A 20068-nucleotide genomic window follows, 5' to 3' on the forward strand; every position below is an offset into this window, starting at 1 on the left:
CCACTTCTCAAACTCTTCTGTTATTGTACCCATTTGGGCCCATAGCGTTATTCTCCAGGACAGAGGAAGAAACTCTTAACTGGCCTTGTTTCCAGGACTTGCTCCTTGCTGTCCAACCTCTACAAACTGCAATGGTATACTAAGGTCTTCCTGATTACCTGCTGCTCACTGCACCAGCCTCATGGCTTGTCACCTCAATCCCTGCGCTGTGGTGGTTTTAAATAAGTCCAAAAATGTTGTGACATTCCTCCCCTCAAAAAGTAGAGCCTAAGATACTCTGCCCCATTAAATGTGGGAAGGTCTTAGTGACTCGCTTCTCAGGAATAGAACACTGTAGAAGTGATGATATGTCACTTCTGATTCTAGGTCATAAAAGACATTATGGCTTCCTCCTTGTTCTCTTGAATCATTCATTTTGGGAGAAGTCAGCCACCATGTCACAAGGACATTGCAACAGCCAACCCCCAGCATGAACTGTGGGAGAGCCATCTTGGAATTAGATACTCCATCCCCACCTGACATCTTGACTATAACCCCTAGGAGACTCCAAGTAAGAGAACTAAAGGTTACTTAGTTGCTAAGCTGCTTCTGAATTCCTGACCCACAGAAACCACTGAGACAACAAAGTTTTGTTTTATGCTGCCAAGTTTTGGGGTAACGTGCTATGTAGAAATAGTAATTAGTACATACCCTACACACTATTCAGCGTGAACTACTAAGATTATATCAAGTTTGTTATGCTGTTTATGCTTCTGCATCATTGCAAGTGCTGTGTCTTTGTCTAAACTTACGTCTGCTTGGCGAACGCCAACTGCTCCTACAAGAGGCAGCTGATAGGTCACCTCCTCTGTGAACCTTGAGTCTCTGTGGAAAACTGGGATTTTCTATTGCACCTTGTATAGTTTTTTCTGTTGGAGAACATCTATTGTTTAGTATTTGTTTTGGGGTCTTGAAGCATTTATTTTAATCCATTTATCTAGTACAATATAGGTAAAAGGTAGACTCCCTACATATATATATATATATATATATATATATATATATATATATATATATATATTTTTTTTTTTTAAATATATTTTATTGATTTTTTTACAGAGAGGAAGGGAGAGGGACAGGGAGTTAGAAACACTGATGAGAGAGAAACATTGATCAGCTGCCTCCTGCACACTTTTTTAAAAATTGTATTTTTACTGATTTCAGAGAGGAAGGGAGGGGGGAGAGAGAGAGAGAGAGAGAGAGAGAGAGAGAGAGAGAGAGAGAGGATTTGCCCGCAACCAAGGTACATGCCCTTGACCGGAATTGAACCTGGGACCCTTCAATCTGCAGGCCAACACTCTATCCACTGAGCTAAACCAGCCAGGGCCCAATAAATATTTTTGAGTTAATTTTCTCATTTCAGTCAATTTTAAACCAAACAAAAGAAACTCCAAACCAGCCCTAGCTGGTTTGCTCAGTGGTTAGAGCATCAGCCCATGGACCAAAGGGTTGCAGGTTCACTTCCCAGTCAAGGGCACATACCTGAGTATCAGGTTTAATCCCTGGCTCCAATCGGGGTACATGTGGAGGCAATTGATGTTGTGTGTCTCTCACATAGATGTTTCTCTCTCTCTCTCTCTCTCTTTCCCCTCCCCCCTCCCTTCCTTTCTTCCACTCTTTCTAAAAAAAAAATCAATGGAAAATACATCCTCAGGTGAGGACTAACAAAAACAGCAACAAAAGAAAACTTAAAAGCCCACTTAAAGAATTATTCTATGTAAACTTAGGGCCCAGATGTCAATGATAAGGAAAATGCGTTTTTCAGTTTGTTAAAACATAAATTCAGGGATAAACATCCTGGTTTAATTTATGGAAGATGTAACAATATGAATACTAGATTTTAAATAGTGACCCACCAACAAAATGACTATCAGAATGTAAACATTTAAGATGTTTTCATTTAATACCAAAACTGTTCAAAGAAAATTTGAATAACTTATTTTACATTCACCGGAAAAGGAACCCAGATAGTTTAAGAGCTTTCTAGGTTTGCCAAATTCCTCCTCATGCAAAAGTTTGTGATTCTAGTCTTGAAATTGAGGAAGAAAGGATGGTATATGTTCAGTATTGACTATCAATGAAAAGAAATCTTGCTAACAAGTGGATTGCCTTAAAACCCGAATTTTCACCAAAAAGAATCAGCCATCTGTTTTAAATATTTTAAAGACTAAGCCTCCATTTGTGCTTTGCTTTGATCTCCTAGGATAATAGGAAGACAGTGATACAGTCCAGCTACACCTCAATCAAGTACGCTCATTTAATTTATCCCAGAGATGCTGACTGCCAGATCCAGCTGGACACTTCAGTCTCATCACCCCAGGATCACGAAGAAGAAGGAAGACACATCAAGGGAGAAGAACTCTTTTGTTTTGGTTGATGATGCATTTTTGTGTCCAAGAAAATATTCTTTAACCGAAAACAGATAATAATCCTAAAGACAGAGAAAATGTATAGAAAATAACAAATTAGTGAGGAGCTGAGGACAAGTTAATGAAAGGAATACTATAGAACTCTATGGTAACAAGAATATTGTTTAATAGTGCAGATAAAATGTGAGTCAAATTATATACTCCAGAACAGAACTCTGTAAAATAAAAGTGTGATGTAATAGGCAAGTGCTAAGCCTGTCTTCCAAAACTGGTATTAAAAGGGGTTCTGCCATATATGTTTAGTGGGGGCTGAAGGTAATGAACTTGATATATTCTAGAAGGTGCATTGGATATTGACTGGAGCTAAGATCAGTCTAGGAAATCGATAAACATGAATGATGTCAGATTATGGGATAACCTTGTTAGGGTACAGAGGAAATTAAAAGATTAAAAACAGCTACTACTGATGCATAGCACTTCAAACAAAATACATGGAATGTTTCTTTAGGGTAAAACTCACCAGTTTTTTATTCAAAAAATATTCATTGTGCTCTGTAAAATCCCATATTTTCAGATGACTGTGAAAAACAATCAAATTGTGATGAAACTTTTTTGCACTAAGTGCAAAAGGATATTTTTTATTGTCCAGGAAGAATGTCTAAATCATAAATAATACCATAAGCAAGAGGACTAGCTCTTCATATGTTAAATGCTCATCATCAAGAAAAAACTCGTGAATTTGAGAGCATATGTTCCAGAGATATTTAAAACACCATAATTTCAGTCTAAAATGAATCAAGTGAGTCACAGGACAATGTCACCTTCCATCATTCAGCAGAAACTACAAAAATAAAGGCTGTTCCTATGGAACACTATAAATGTGATCTTCAAAATACAATGAGAAAGGTCTCTTCCACAAATTACAGCTCACTCGTGTGGCCCAAGAGGTCTCTGCCTTCACAGAGCTCAGGTAATCGCTAAGTCTGTCAAGAAGTACTTAGGCCCTAAGGCCTAACCGCTTTGGCTCAGTGGATAGAGTGTCGGCCTGCGGACTGAAGGGTCCCAGGTCCGATGCTGGTCAAGGGCATGTACCTTGGTTGTGGGCACATCCCCAGTAGGGGGCGTGCAGGAGGCAGCTGATCAATGGTTCTCTCTCATCGATGTTTCTAACTCTTTATCCTTCTCCCTTCCTCTCTGTAAAAAATTAATAAAATATATTTAAAAAAATAAAATAGAAATTGTCTCAAAAAAAAAAAAAGTAGTACTTAGAACCACAGTGCAGAGGTGGTGGCTTCTGCTTCTTTCTGTTGCCTGAAAATCACCCCACGTCAGAAGAAAAGTCCACTGCCACTGTGGGGTGCTTCTTTTTTTTTTTTTTTTAAATATATTTTATTGATTTCTTACAGAGAGGAAGGGAGAGGGATAGAGAGTTAGAAACATCGATGAGAGAGAAACATCGATCAGCTGCCTCCTGCACACCCCCTACTGGGGATGTGCCCGCAACCAAGGTACATGCCCTTGACCGGAATCGAACCTGGGACCTTTCAGTCCGCAGGCTGACGCTCTATCCACTGAGCCAAACCGGTTTCGGCTGTGGGGTGCTTCTTAAAGGTCATTAGGTCTGACTTTACATTTGTGGATAACTTTCCATGCCATGATACTTTGGAGTGGTATTGATATTGTTCAGGCAGTACTGATGAATGTGGCAGTTAAAAAAACCTTCATTTTTTTTGGACCTGCAGATTTAGCTGTTTTGGAAAGCAGTTGCTTCTTATTGAGGTTTAAACATAAGACTGCTACAGTCACATCACACACACACACACACACACACACACACACACACACACACACACACACACAGGACTCTGCTGGGCTTTAAAACACAGAGGGTTTGAGATACTTCCAGGCTGGTGGCCAGTTATCAAAGAAATGCTAGTTAGAAATAAAATATGTAAATTTACCTGGAATACCCTTGTGTTGTACCTCCTGGGGGCCAAAATGCCCTAGTGGGCCATCAGGAGGGCAAAGGCAACTATCTCAAAGGAATCACATCAGTTGTAATACTTCTAAAGAAGAAAAATGTGTTTATAAGAAAAAAAGTGGAGCTCTTGGGTCCTCGCTTCCAAAATGACCAAGAAGTACTCTCATTCCTAACTATTAAATACAATCCAAAGCAAATGCCTTACCAAAATCATACCAATATTAGCTTGTTTACTTCTGAGGGGAAAACGTAAGATCGGAAAAAGGGAACATTACGGCGAGCCTCCTTTAGGCTGCATGGGTCTCCCCTACTTTCCTCCCTATGACAGCCCGGTGGATGGTCTCTAACCGCCTTGAAGTTTTCTTAGAACCAGAAACAAACTATTCTTTTCAAACTCTCCTATGAATAAACTATTTTTTAAAAAGATAACAGAACATTTGTATTCTATGCTCTAAAAGGGTGTTGGTAATGGCTAAGTCAAAAAATACCTTGAGACAACTGAGACTGGAAACGTATCACACAAAACTTTATGTGATGCAGCAAAAACACTTCTAAAGGGAAGTTCATAGCGATAAATGCTCCTAACGAAATAAGAAAGTCTCAAATAAATGTCCTTACTCAAGGAACTAGAAAAAGAACTAAAAAAGCCAAAATGTAGTAGAAGGAAGGAAATAACAAAGATTAGATAAAAAAATAAATGAAACAGATTAAAAAGACAATAGAAAAGAACAATAAAATTAAAAACTAGTTCTTTGAAAAGATAAAATTGACAAACCTTTAACTAGACTGACCAAGAAAAAAAGATGCAAATAAAATCAGAAATAAAAACAGAGATTTTATAACCGATACCACAGAAATACAAAGAATAATGAAAGACTCCTATGAACAATTACACACCAACAAATTGGACAACTTAGAAGAAATGGGTAAATTCCTAGAAACATACATCCTACTAAGACTGAGTCATGATGAAATAGAAAATCTAAACAGACCAATTACAAGTAAGGAGATTGAATCAGTAATCAAAAACATAAGTTCAGAACCAGAAAACATCACTGGTGGATTCTACGAAACAATCAAAGAAGTAATACCAATCCTTCTTAAACTCTTCCAAAAAATAGAAGAGGAGGGAATGCTTCCAAATCATTACCCTGATACAAAATCCATACAAGGACATCACAAGAAAAGTACCGGCCAATATCCTTGATGACCATACATAAAAAATTCATTAGTAAAGTATTAGCAAACCAAATTCAACAATTCATTAAAGGATCATACACCATGATCAAGTAGAATTTACTCCAGGGATGCAAAGATGGTTTAACACCTGCAAATCAGTCAATCTAATATATCACATCATAAAAATAAAGGATAAAACTATATGATCATCTCAACAGATGCAGAAAAGACATTTGATAAAATGCAAAATCCATTTATGATAAAAACGCTTAACAAAGCGGGTATAGAGGGAAAATGCTTCAGTATAATAAAGATAAGCCCACAGCGAACAAGTGTGAAAAGTTGAAAGTTTTTCCAGCTCATATCAGGAACAAGAGAAGAATGCCCATTCTTGCCACTTTCATTTAACACTAGAGGCCCGGTGCATGAAAGTTTGTGCACTTGGTTGGAGCGGGGGGCGGTCTCCAGCCCGGCCTGTGCCCTCTCGCAGTCCGGGACCCCTCGGGGGGATGTCCACCTGCAGGGTTAGGCCTGCTCCCCAGGGGATTGGGCCTAAGCTGTCAGTCAGACATCCCTCTGGCAGCCCCGGAGCCCTCGCAGCTGTCAGCCTGGCTTGTGGCTGAGTGGAGCTCCCCTTGTGGGAGCTCACTGACCACCAGGGGGCAGCTCCTGCATTGAGCGTCTGCCCCATGGTGGTTAGTGCGCATCATAGCGACCGGTTGTTCTGCTGTTAGGGTCAATGTGCATATTACCCTTTTATTATATAGGATAGTATTAGCCATGCCAGAGGAATTAGTCAAGAAAAAGAAATGAAAGGCATCCAACTTGGAAAGAAAGAGGTAAAAATGTCACTGTTTGCAGATGACATATTACATATAGAAAATCCTAAAGACTTCATTAAAAAACCATTGGAATAAGCAAATTCAGTAATGTTGTAGGACACAAAATCAATACACAAACATCTGTTGCATTTCTATACATTAATAATGAACTATTAGCAACAAGTGAAGAAAACAATCCCATTTAAAATTACATCAAAATGAATAAAATACCTAGAAAAAAATTTAACCAAGGAAGTGAAAGACTTATATATTGACAACTACTAGTCATTAATAAAATAAATTGAAAGACATACAAAAATGGAAAGATATTTTGTGCTTAGAGACTGGAAAAGTTAATATTGTTAAAATGTCCATACAACCCAGAGCAATCTATAGATCCAATGCAATCCTATCAAAATTCTAATGGCATTTCCCCCAGAAATAGAACAAAACCCCCCTACAATTTGTATGGAACCATAAAAGACCCCGAATAGCCAAAGTAATCTTGAGAAAAAGAACTGAGTCACCAGCATGATGTTCCCTGATTTTAAACTATATTATAAAATAGTGATATTATACTATAGTAATTAAAAATATACACTGAGTGGCCAGATTATTATGATCTCTGAACGCATAATAATCTGTCCACTCAGTGTATAGTACTGGCATAAAAACAGACACACAGATTAATGAAATAGAATAGAGAGCCCAGAAATAACCACACACATATAAGGTCAATTCCGACAAAGAAACCAAGAATATATAACGTGGAAAGAAGAATCTTTTTAATAAATGGTGTTGAGAACATTGGAGAGCCACAAGCAAAATAATGTATCTGGACCATTATCTTATACCATACACAAAAAAATAACTTAAAATACATTAAAGGCTTGAATGTAACACATGAAATCCTTAAAATTCCTAAAAAACCAAACAAAATAAAACTCACCACCGGTAGTAAGCTCTTTGAAATAGCAGTAATTTTTGGATTTGATGTTAAAAACAAAGACAACAGCCCTAGCTGGTTTACTCAGTGGTTAGAGCACTGGCCTGCAGAAGAGGGGGTTGCGGGTTTGATTCCTAGTCGGTCAAAGGCACATGCCTCGGTTGCAGGCTCAATCCCAGGCCTGGATTGGGGTGCATGCAGGAGTCAACCGATCCATGTGCCTCTCTCACATTGATGTTTCTCTCTTTCTCTCTCCCCCCTCCCCACACTCCTTCCACTTTCTCCAAAAATCAATGGAAAATATTCTTGGGTGAGATTAAAAAACAACCAACCAAAAAAACCCCACCAAAGGCAACATAAGCAAAAACAAAGCGAGACTACAATAAACTAAAAAGCTTTTGAGCAGCAAATGAAAAATCAACAAAATGACAAGGTAACCTACTGAATGGAAAAATATATTTGCAAATAAATATCTGATAAGGGTTCATATCCAAAATATATTAAAAACTCATACAATTCACTAGCTAAAGAAACAAACTACTTGATTTAAAAATAGGCAGAAGATCCAAATAGACACTTTTAAAAAATATATTTTTATTGATTTCAGAGAGGAAAGGAGAGGGGAGAGATAGAAATATCAATGATGAGAGAGAATCATTGACTGGCTGCCTCCTGCATGCCGCATTGAGGATTGATTCATTTGGTTGCTTCCAGTAAGCACCATGGATCGAACCCGCAACCCGTGCATGTGCCTTGATCAGGAATTGAACCGTGACTTCCTGGTTCATAGGTTGATGCTCAACCACTGAGCTATGCTGGCCAGGCTGAATAGACATTTTTTCAAAGAAGACATACAGATGGCTAACAGGTACATGAAAAGATGTTCTCCATCACTAATCATCAGGGAAATGCAAATCAAAACCACAATGAGGAGTCACCTCACCCCTGTTAGAATGGCTATTATCAACCAGACTGGAAATAAGTGTTGGAGAGGATGTGGAGAAAAAATCCACTGTTCGTGGAAATGTAAACTGGTGCAGTCACTATAGAAATCAGTATGGAGGTTCCTCAAAAAATTAAAACTAGAACTACTATATGATCCAGGAATTCCACTTGTGAGTATTTATTTGTAGAAAATGAAAACACTAAATAAAAAAGATAGCCTGGCTGGTGTGGCTCAGTTTATTGGAGCATTGTCCCATACACTGAAAGGTTGAGGGTCTGATTCCCAGTCAGGGCACATACCTAGGTTGCGGGTTCGATCCATGGTCAAGGTGCTTACTGGAAGCAACCAAATGATTTTTCTCTTTCTCCCTTCCCCTTCCTCTCTCTCTCTCTCGAATCAATATATATATATGAAGGCATTAAAAAAAGGAATATTAATTGTGAAGGGAGTAGAAACTTCTGGAAAATCATGAAAAGCAGAAATAAGTGAGGATTTTAAATTTAAGTTTGGGATGGAGAAAAGAAGGAGGGGGATCATAACAGACAGAAAGTTGTCTGTACTTAGGACAAAGAGGAAACTAAAGATATTTCTGTGGGGTGTGTACAGGAAATGCTATTAGATTGGAGTTTATTTGGTGAAAAAACAGTTTAAATCCAAAGCTTCAAATTAAGAAACTCTCGCCCAAGTCTCCTATTTAATGGAATGAGAGAGGCAAGAGGAAGAAAAGGAGAAAGTAAGAAGAGAGAAGGGAGGGAGGCAGAGAGGGAAGCAGGAAGGGCTTCATGCTATCAATAGTCAGTGTGTGTCTACGGGTTGAAGACATTAATAAGTAACATTAATCAAGAAACCATGATCTGTAAAGGCACTGTTTTAAAGGCTTTATATTAGCTCATCTAATCACCCAACAACCCCATGAAGTAGGTACATTATTATTCCCATTTTACAAATAAATAAAGTTAGGTAATCTGGTCCTGAAGCCCACATTCAGATCAGGACCCTGAAGCATCCGAATGAGATGAGAAGGCAATCAACTCAGAACACTGATTCAGACAATGTCCAAGGGAAGCTGATTGCTCTTTTAATCTTCTGTAAAGCTCAACATGTATCTGTTCTTGTGAGCCACTCACATTTGTAGTTTTTCTATTTGAATTATGCGCACTTTATATTAAAATAGAAGTGTGGGTGGGTACATAACCATGCAATGAATGAAAGGACATTGACACTCTATGTTTTAGCTGGCCAGTTTAAGTACTAGCCCCTGCATATCATATTCTCATTCTTAGTGCCTTCCTTCAAGTTGGTTCCTATCTAAAATTATTTTTCTTTTCCCTTCCATTCACCCAAACTTTCTCTAATCTCCAAGATCCACTTCCTAATCTCTGAAGTTCCAAATTCCTCACTAGATTCCTAAGTAGTTGCATTTATAAAAAAATATCAGTAAATCAAAACAACGAGGTACCATTTCACACCTGTCAGAATGGCTATCAACAAATCAACAAACGACAAGTGCTAGCGAGGATGTGGAGAAAAAGGAACCCTCCTGCACTGCTGGTGGGAATGCAGACTGCTGCAGCCACTGTGGAGAACAGTATGGAGTTTCCTCAAAAAACTAAAAATGGAACTCCCATTTGACCCAGTGATCCCACTTCTAGGAATATATCCAAGAAACTAGAAACACCAATCAGAAAGGATATATGCACCCCTATGTTCATAGCGGCACAATTCACCATAGCTAAGATTTGGAAACAGCCTAAGTGCCCATCAGCAGATGAGTGGATTAAAAAACTGTGGTACATCTACACAATGGAATACTATGCTGTGGTAAAAAAGGAATTCTTACCATTTGCAACAGCATGGATGGAATTGAAGAGCATTATGCTAGGTGAAATAAGCCAGTCAGAGAAAGATAAATATCAGATGATCTCACTCATTTGTGGAATATAATGAACAACATCAACTGATGAACCAAAACAGATCCAGAGACAGAGAAGCATTGATCAGACCGCCAAACCTCAGAGGGCAGGCAGAGGAGGGTGGGGAAGAGATCAACCAAAGGACTTGTATGCATGCATATAAGCCTAACCAATGGACACAGACAACAGGGGGGTGAGGGCATGAACGGGGGCAAGGGGGGTTGATGGGGGGATAAGGACATATATGTAATACATTAATCAATAAAGAAATAAAAAAAATAAAATAAAAATAAAAGGTCAAATTATTCCTTGCCTATTGTGTCAAAAACTAGTCCTGGTATTGGTCCAAATGATTTAAACCGTTGGTCTAATAAACAATTTGGACCATACTGGTAAAATATTCTAATTCACCATCCCATTCAATTGTACAAGATGACTTAACACTTCCCTTCTACAGATATATTCTCTAGAGACTTAAGAGACTACCATTGTAGTACTAATGCAATAGGATAATTTCAGGATGTTTTAATTTGATAAGGAAAATCCAATTAGGACAGACAAAAAAAGGAAATGCCCAAAGAAAAAGAGGCAGATGTTTTAAAACACTTGTCGTAAAAGCTTGTATTAACATTTACATAACCTCTAATTAAAAAAGAAATGTTCCAAAACATACTGGTCCAAATCTTGTTTTGGGATGCTATAGTGCTGAGCTAATAGGCAATGCAACACATTTCCAGATTTTAGTCAGTGGAATAGTCTTATACCAAAACCAACTGCCACGTCCCTGGGCAGGTACCTCCTTCAGGTGTGGTCTGGCACCAGCGTATGCAGTCTTCATGAGATGAAGCCCAGAAAGAGCGCCTATGCTCCAGGCTCCTCTTACGGCTATAAACTACAGGTTACGAGAAGAAAAGTTTCTACCTGAAGGACGTTAAATTAGCAGATAGGAAAGATTTCTGAATTATCCTCAACCCCCTTTTATTTAGCATAACATTACAGGAGCCAGATTCTCTCACTTAATTACGACTTTCTTTTAAATTCTCAACATTTCTCAACAGGTCTTTTGCTTCTAGACATTTTTCCCTTCTCCCCTTTCAAAACTTCTTGTAGCAGAAATGCTGATATTAAAGCTAACAGCTAATTAAGTCTATGCTCTTGGTTTCAATGTAAACTTTACTGTTTCTTATCTGAATTTCATGAACTCAGAAGTTAATTCTCTATATATTTAATAAGAGCTTGCTCTCTACTAGGTATTGTTCTAGATCAGTGGTCGGCAAACTCATTAGTCAACAGAGCCAAATATCAACAGTACAATGATTGAAATTTCTTTTGAGAGCCGAAAACCGACTTCTGCACATGGGCCACGAAGTTTCAATTGCACTGTACGTGTGCGCCCACACGTGGTATTTTGTGGAAGAGCCACACTCAAGGGGCCAAAGAGCCGCATGTGGCTCGCGAGCCGCAGTTTGCCGACCACTACTCTAGATGATGGGAATACAAAAGCAAACACCTCTAAGTCCCTGTCCTCATGGGACGTACATTCTTTTGTAAGGGAAAAACAAGAAAGAAGAAAACATTCAATTCAATTCAATTTAATTCAAATTAACCTCCTATATGTTGAAGAATTTTTTCCCCTGGAAAAACACCTTGAATTTTATAAAGGAATGACCTATAAAAGAGATTTAGTCACTGAAACTTTCTTTGAAAGAATGTGCTGTCAGGCAACCCTCCTAAGACACATAGAATGAAGCAAGTACTACTTCAAGCTAGAAAAAGTGAGAGTCCTTCTCTCCCCTCAGCCTATAGAAAATCCATGTGAAATGTTTTTATGTTAAGTTTGATAAGGTAGATCACTAATTTCAAAAGTAAATAATTTTGTTAAGAAAATCTGTTCTCATATACAGCCATACCACCCTGAATGTGCCCGATCTCATCTGATCTGGGAAGCTAAGCAGGGTCGGGCCTGGTTAGCAGTTGGTTGGGAGAAAATCTGTTCTGTAGAATTAATAAAGAAATAGGTGAAGGAAACTAGATTGCCAAGTCAAGACTTCTGCAAGGGGCACTCACGCACTTCTTTAGGTACAACCTTATATTTATAGCTCATTTTAGAAAATTTGAAATACCATATTGTAGAAACACCAGCTATGGCCTACTAATTACAACTGCAATGTGTTAAACCAATGGCAATTAATATTTTGATGAAGTAAGATCAATAGTGCATAATTAAAAAAACAAAATCGGTAGCATTTGAACTCGGATTAAGAGTTATTCTATATAGGAAGAGAGAAAGGAAAAGGGAGACTTCAGGAACAAATCTATTTGAAGGTTTGTTCATTTTTCAGTCTTCTGGTAAAGGTACCTATGGGCCTTGTTTCCTATAACATTAACATTTTGGAGAAACCAAGATGGCGGCATAGGTAAGCACCTAAACTGCTGCCTCGCACAACAATTTCAAAACTACAACTAAAAGACAGAATGGACACCATCCAGAACCACAGGAAAGCTGGCTGAGTGAAAATTCTACAACTAGAAGGAAAGAGAAAAGCTCACAGAGAATTGGAGGTACGGCAAAAGGTCTTTGTGCGCGCAGAGAGGAAGGGCGGCTGAGAGCCTGGCTGACTTTCTCTGGCGGAAGGGGGAAGGAAGCCCCCGACCGCACTGAACCCCAGTTCTGACTGCACTGAACCCCAGTTCCGGGCGAGCCCCTGGGGACCCACACTCTTACGGGGGGAGTCTGGACTCTCGGGCGGAGACTCGGGAGCCGGGGAAGGCAGAGGACTGAAAGCGCGCGCATGCCAGTGCGCACAAAGGCTGCGGAGGTTGCCACAGGCTTTCCCTAGTGGAAGGGAGTCAGAGGCTCCTGACTGCACTGAGCTCCAGTTATGACTGCACTGAACCCCAGTTCCAGGCGAGCCCCTGGGGACACACGCTCTTACGGGGGGAATCTGGACTCTCGGGCGGAGACTTGGGAGCCGGGGAAGGCGGAGGACTGAAAGTGCGCATGTGCCAGTGCGCACAAAGACTGTGGAGGTTGCCACAGGCTTTCCCTAGTGGAAGGGAGTCGGAGGTTCATGACTGCACTGGGCCCCAGTTCTGACTGCACTGAACCCTGGTTCCAGGCGAGACCCTGGGGACCCACGCTCTTGTGGGGGGAGTCTGAACTCTCGGGCGGAGACTCAGGAGCCAGGGAAGGCAGAGGTCTGAAGGCGCGCACGTGCGCGCAAAGGTAAGGCTGACGGGAAGCCAAGACTGAGACTCCACCCCATCCAAGCTGAGCACAGAGGCTATTGCAATTTGGCAAGTCTAATCCTATAAGGCTGTCTCCAGCACCGAACTTCTCCCAGCATAGACACAGCTGATCCTTACAGCCAACTGGCCTGGAGGTCAATTCTTCCCAGTGATACCAACAACAATCAAGACTTAATTACAACAAGGCTGTACACACAGTACACAAAGGGGTGCACCAAGAGTGTCCACCTCAGGTTAACTGGGGAGGCAGACCCACTGGGCCATATTGGAAACCTAGCACACAAATCTACCTTACCAACTCAGGGAAGCAGTGAAAATGCGGCGTCAAAGAAACAGATCACAAACGAAAGAAATGAAGGAAAACAAACGACTGGATATAGAATTCAAAACCACGGTTATAAGGCTTTTTAAGAATATCCTAGAAAAGGCCGATAAATATAACGAGACCCTCGAAGATATGAAAAAGGACCAACTAGAAATTAAACATACACTGACTGAAATAAAAAATATTATACAGAGACCCAAAAACAGAAAAGAGGAACACAAAAATCAAGTCAAAGAATTGAAATACAAAGAAGCAAAAACACTCAACCGAAAAAGCAAAAAGCAAAAAAAAAAAAAAAAAAAAAAAATCCAAAAAGTTGAAGATAGTGTAAGAAGACTCTGGGACAACTTCAAGCGTACCAACATCAGAATTATGGGGGTGCCAGAAGAAGATAGAGAGCAAGATACTGAAAACCTATTTGAAGAAATAATGACCGAAAACTTTCCCCACCTGGTGAAAGAAATAGATTTACAAGTCCAGGAAGCGCACAGAACCCCAAACAAAAGGAATCCAAAGAGGACCACACCAAGACACATCATAATTAAAATGCCAAGAGCAAAAGACAAAGAGAGAATATTAAAAGCAGCAAGAGAAAAACAGTTAATTACCTACAAGGGAGCACCCATACGACTGTCAGCTGATTTCTCACCAGAAACTATGCAGGCCAGACGGGAGTGGCAAGAAATTTTCAAAGTGATGAATAGCAAGAACCTACAACCAAGATTACTCTACCCAGCAAAGCTATCATTCAGAATTGAAGGGCAGATAAAGAGCTTCACAGATAAGAAAAAGCTGAAGGAGTTCATCACCACCAAACCAGTATTATATGAAATGCTGAAAGGTATTCTTAAAGAAGAGAAAGAAGAAAAAAGTAAAGATAAAAATTATGAACAACAAATACATATCTATCAACAAGTGAACCTAAAAATCAAGTGAATTAAAAACCTGAGGAACAGAATAATCTGGTGAATATAATAGAATCAGGGGCATAGAAAGGGAGTGGACTGATAATTCTCAGGGGGAAAGCGGTATGGGGGTGTTCATAAAGTGACTGGACAAAAATCATACACCTATGGATGAGGACAGTGGGGGGGAGGTAAGGGCAGAAGGTGGGTGGGAACTAGGTGGAGGGGAGCTATGGGGGGAAAAAGGAGAAATAATTGTAATAATCTGAATAAAGATTTATTTAAAAAAATATATATAAAAATGATAAAAAATAAAATAAAAAATTAAAAAGAAAGCTAGTTCTCTCTCTCTCTCCACAGTGAGAAGGTGGCCATATGCTAGCTTTCAAGAAGGCCTTCACCAAGAACTCAACCATGCTGGAAACTTGATCTTGGACTTCCCAGTCTCCAGAACTGTGAAAAATAAATGTGTGTTGTTTAAGCCAAAAAAACAAAAACAAAAACAAAAACAAAAAACACTAACATTTTCTTCTGATTGGCTAGAAAAGGGTGTGCAACTAAAATATAATCCTGTCCATGTTCATGTATATGGAGGAGGTGCTTCCTGCTAAGGCAGGCCAAGAAGTTTGTATGTTCTGTTAAAATAGAGTAGGCAGGTTCATTTAGAGGAGACTGGTGAACTACATTCAGTGAATACAGGGAGTGCAAGACCACCAATATGTGTGAACTTATTAATCATAATTATTATTATTTTCCCCCTATCAGATTGCTTTATTTACTTATTTTTTTGCATTTTAATTTCTTTATTGATTGAGGTATTAGGATTTCCTTAGTCAAACCTCCAGGGTATGGCCCCACATGCTTCATGATGACAAATAACTACCCCTGTACGATGTAGACTAGGTAAAGAGAATTAGCACACTGGTTTCTAAGCTTTAGCTTTGTCTGGCATGCAACCTTCTAACCCAAAGAGCTTTTTGGTTGGTATTGTGATTTCACTTTCTTTCAGGATGAAGTCATTTGAAAAGCTTCCCATCTTCACAGTATATGTCCTATTCCCCAACTTACCTCATCATCCTTCTTGGCTGTTTGCTAGTGAGAGGTCTACACATGTCCCCATCATTTTGAGAAGTATAACTCCAAGACACAGACTTTTCAAGGAGAACCAACTCCCAAAGAGTGAGATCACTAATAAGCATGGGCAGTGAATACAGGGAGTGCAAGACCACCAATATGTGTGAACTTATTAATCATAATTATTATTTTTCCTAAGAAAAGGATTTCCTTAGTCAAACCTCCAGGGCATCAGATCAAAGGGAGATACTGCTACAGCTGGACTATGTTTTCCAGCCAAATGGCTCAGAAAGGAGAATCTAGACAGTGTCCTGGCAACTGTTTGACCCAGCAGCAATCCGTAACAGACAGGAAAATAATTCTTTAGACTAACTTGTTAAAAAGACTTTCTTTACTTCTCCTTATTTTTAAGGACAGTTTGAGAGTGATGTAAAAATGCTAGGGGATATCGTTGGTAGGCACTCTATAAGAATTACTGACTCTGAGAATTCAGAGTATCTATATATATAAAAGCCTAAGCAACAGTTCGACCATTCGACCAGTAGCCAAGACATGCACTGACCACCAGGGGGAAGTCGCTCAACGCACAGGCATGGAAACATGGAACAGAATGATGAATCTCAGAGGGAAGGGGGATGGGAGGAGGGTGGGAAGAGATTAACCAAAGATCTTTTATGCATACTAGAGGCCTGGTGCACAGATTCGTGCACTGGTGGGGTCCCTTGGCCTGGCCTGCAGGTATTGGGCCAAAACCAGTTGGGTCCCTCTGCCTGGCCTGAGGGGAGCGGGCTGAAACCAGCAGTCCAACATCCCCTGAGGGGTCCCAGATTTCGAGAGGGCGCAGGCCAGGCTGAGGGACGCCACTGGTGCAAGAATCCGTGCACTGGGCCTCTAGTTCTTCTATAAATAGAAACAAAAGGTTGTGGTTCACAGTACAGATTGCTTAAAAAAAAAAAAGAGTATATATTTATATTTAATTATCACAAAAATGTATATCCCCAATCTACTGGCAGAGTACTTGGTCAATTTTCTATTTCCAATTTGATGTAAGTCTCTATAAACCTTACCAGGACACTGTGAAATCACTCTAGATAGAATACTTGACTAATAAAATCACAACATGAGAAATTTAGTTATATGCCCTGGAAGTTTTCCCAAAATGTATTTAAAAATTATAAAAGTGACTATTAACACACAAGAAAAGAAAATCCACAAAACCCAAACCCCATTATGCCAGAAGCATAGCAAGACATACAGGAATCGTGAAATGAGAAACCAGAAGGCACACCAAACGATTTTATGAATTACAGAGAAACATGATGTGAGAATGATTGTGCAAAAAACAATGAAAGCAAACAAACAAACAAACAAACAAAAACCATTTCTATAGTTAAGGAAAGCCGTTTCTCACCGTTCTGAACAAAATGGCTGAACTAAGATCATCTGATTGGCTATGCCCATATACCCTCCTCCTCATCCTATGGGGAGAGAGATGACGAAGGAACAATGCCCCAGAGCAGCATGGGAATGAAAAAGAGTTGGTTAGTATTTAAAACAAAGACATAAGCATAAGTAGTAGAAGAAAATGGACTCTAATTTCTTGACTCTTTTTGGTTTGTTGTTACACTTCTATGCTTCCTACTTTTCCTAGATGTTGACTGGGCAAGATTATCAAGTTGGAGACTTTTCTTTATTATTTGCCTTTTCTTCAACCTTTCTCCATTTTTGTTTGCCTCCCACTACTCCCAGGCATCCAATTACTTTTGTATTTATTATCAAAACCTGTTTCAAGGAAAGGATCTACTACTCATCTTGTATACACTGGCACACATTTAATCCCAGGTGTCCAGGAGCAGGTGGAGAAAGCATAATGACTTCTTGGCAAAACAAGATTGCTGACCTCAGGCAGACAACTCTCCATTTTGCCTACATTAAAGATAGGCTTGCCTAAAATATAAGGCTCGACTCAACTCGTTTAGTAAATGTCATCTACCTTCTGAATCTTAGAAAAAAATGCAATTTGGATATTATTGCTGCTTTCATCTGCAATATTTCTTCTTCTTCTCCTAAGATAACACCATGGCCGTTGTTTAGTAGAGATGTTTAGTAGGGAAGTTTCATTTGACTTTTTGATCATATGGATATAATTATTTAACTATTATTTTACTCCCCCCTCAGCTATTATTTTAAGATTGTGATGGAGATGTTGAAATCTGATTTTTGGAAATGGGACATGAGGTAATCTGTTCACCACTCTCCCCCATCCATCATTTTCAAGATCTTGGGAGAGTTCCATTTTTTCAAAAAACTATTATATAGAGTTGAATATGGTTCCCTTCAGACACATTAATGCCTCTTTTGCATTGATGAGAAGTGGAAGGCAACAATATCCTTTGAAAATGACATATACTGGAGGGATCCACCAAGGTGATGGAGTAAAGAAACTGTTTAAATCTCCATATTTAATAGATGATGAGCAGAGACTTTAAAATTTGCAGTTAAAGAATAGCTACCTTTGCACTGAGTTGTGCCTCTTTGAGCTCACAAGACTCTTATTTTTCTAATAAGGCATTATTTCTTTAGTAAGACAAGCAGGACAGTTACAAATTAGTATGTGCCTTTGAGACGATTAAGTTTTTTTTCTCAACCCTATTCAAGGATTCTTTATTGTGTTCAAATTTTTTTACTACCTCCTTTTAATATATTCAGAATCATCCATTATCTTCCTGTACAGAAATTGAATCTGTGTTTTTAAAAAAATGATGGAATTTTCAACAACTGATTATTTTTATTTTTCTAACTTATATCCTAGAATCTGTAGCACAACAGTACAAAATACATAAAAATAGAAGCATATCAATTTTTTTTATAAAACATTCAAGAGCAGACTTACCTGGTCTGGGGAGGGTTTATGATTAGTTTGATTGGAATGAGAGGATTTGAAGTAGTCGTCCTCATAGTTGTCGGCCATTAGCTTCATTCGATTTTGTGTCTAAGAAGAAATGATTCATAAGGTTACATTTAAATAAAAATTCTATGACACTGTAAAGTAACAAAGGCCTTAAGAATGTCATAAGAAAGGATAAAACTAATCCTGTATGAAATAAAATAAACAGGATTTCTGAGGATACTAGAGGCCCAGTGCATGAATTCGTGCACAGGTGGGGTGGTCTGGCCAGTCTGGCCCCAATCAGGGTGGATCAGGGGCGGTGCCAGCCAGGGGGAGGGGCTGTGGGCTGATCGGGTGGGGCAGGCTGATCAGGGGCGGGGTTGGCTGGGCAGAAGAGCCCTCGATTGGGGTGAGAGAGGCCGATCACAGGTGGGGCCGGTTGGGGGAAGGGCCTCAGGAGGTTGGCCAGGTGGCCCCACCCCCCGATTGAGCGGGTTTGCTGGCCACAGTGGGCATCATAGCGACTGGTTGTTCCGGCGTTATGGTCGCTGGCTTTTTATAGATATAGATGGGGGAGGTTTAGGCACAGCTATGGACTGCATTGTATCCCCCCCACTAAATTCACATTGGAGCCCTATCCCCTAATGTGACTGTATATGAAGACAGAGTCTTTAGGAGGTATTTAAGATTAAGTGAGGTCACAGGAGTGAGGACAGGATTGTGGCCCTGTAAGATGAGAGATACCCCTTCCCCCCACACTGCCTTTTTCTCTCTGCCACGTGAGGACACAGTAAGAATGTGGCTTTTTCAGCCAGGAAGAGAGCTCTCATCAGAAACTAAATCAGCGGGCACCTTGATCTTGGACTTCCACGCCTCCAGAATTGTGAGAAAATAAATCCTGTGTGTAAGCCACCAACTCTATGGTATTTTATTATGGCAACCTGAGCAAACTAAGACAAGGTCCTAAATTGGTACAGGATTTTTTCTTTTCTTTTTTTTGGGGGGTGGGGGAGGTAATCTCCTCAAATTAAGAACTTTAAGCAATGCTTGTTTCTTAAAATAAAGCCTATATTATCCTATAGATAGGATAGGACTCTGTAATTCTATTTTTCACTTCATGATATACAGACCCATCTTTCCATCCTATCTAATAAAAGAGAAACATGCAAATTGATCGTACCTCCGCTATGCCCACAAGCCACACCCACAAGCCACACCCACCAGCCAATCAGGAGCGAGTATGCAAATTAACCCAACCAAGATGGCGGTTGATTTGCATATCCAGGCACAGAGCGAAGACTGAAGACAGCGTAGAAGGAAGCTAAGCGCTGCAGAAGGGAGCGAAGCTGCGGAGAAGCAAGCAAGCAGGGCGGTGGAGAAGGGAGGGAAGCAGACCTCCGCAGGAAGCCCTATTGCAGGAATCTTCCTGCA

General features: G+C 39.8%; 1 protein-coding gene across 4 annotated transcripts in view; it reads right to left on the reverse strand.

Annotated features, from left to right (window-relative positions):
• ERC1 (ELKS/RAB6-interacting/CAST family member 1) overlaps window positions 1-20068 on the reverse strand; it is a 512141-nt gene that overhangs the window by 73669 nt on the left and 418404 nt on the right. For 2 of the 4 annotated variants that reach the window (XM_080660551.1, XM_080660550.1), the window contains 2 exons: window positions 18641-18739; window positions 17159-17225 (listed from right to left, as the gene is read on the reverse strand). In XM_080660551.1, coding sequence (XP_080516677.1) covers window positions 17199-17225; window positions 18641-18739 — 126 coding nt within the window. In that variant the 3' untranslated portion in view covers window positions 17159-17198. The remainder of the gene's footprint in view (window positions 1-17158; window positions 17226-18640; window positions 18740-20068) is intronic. The other 2 variants (XM_080660553.1, XM_080660552.1) reach the window with 1 other exon arrangement.

The sequence above is a fragment of the Plecotus auritus genome (assembly GCF_963455305.1).
Source record: "Plecotus auritus genome assembly, chromosome: 3".
Taxonomy (NCBI): Eukaryota; Metazoa; Chordata; class Mammalia; order Chiroptera; family Vespertilionidae; genus Plecotus; species Plecotus auritus.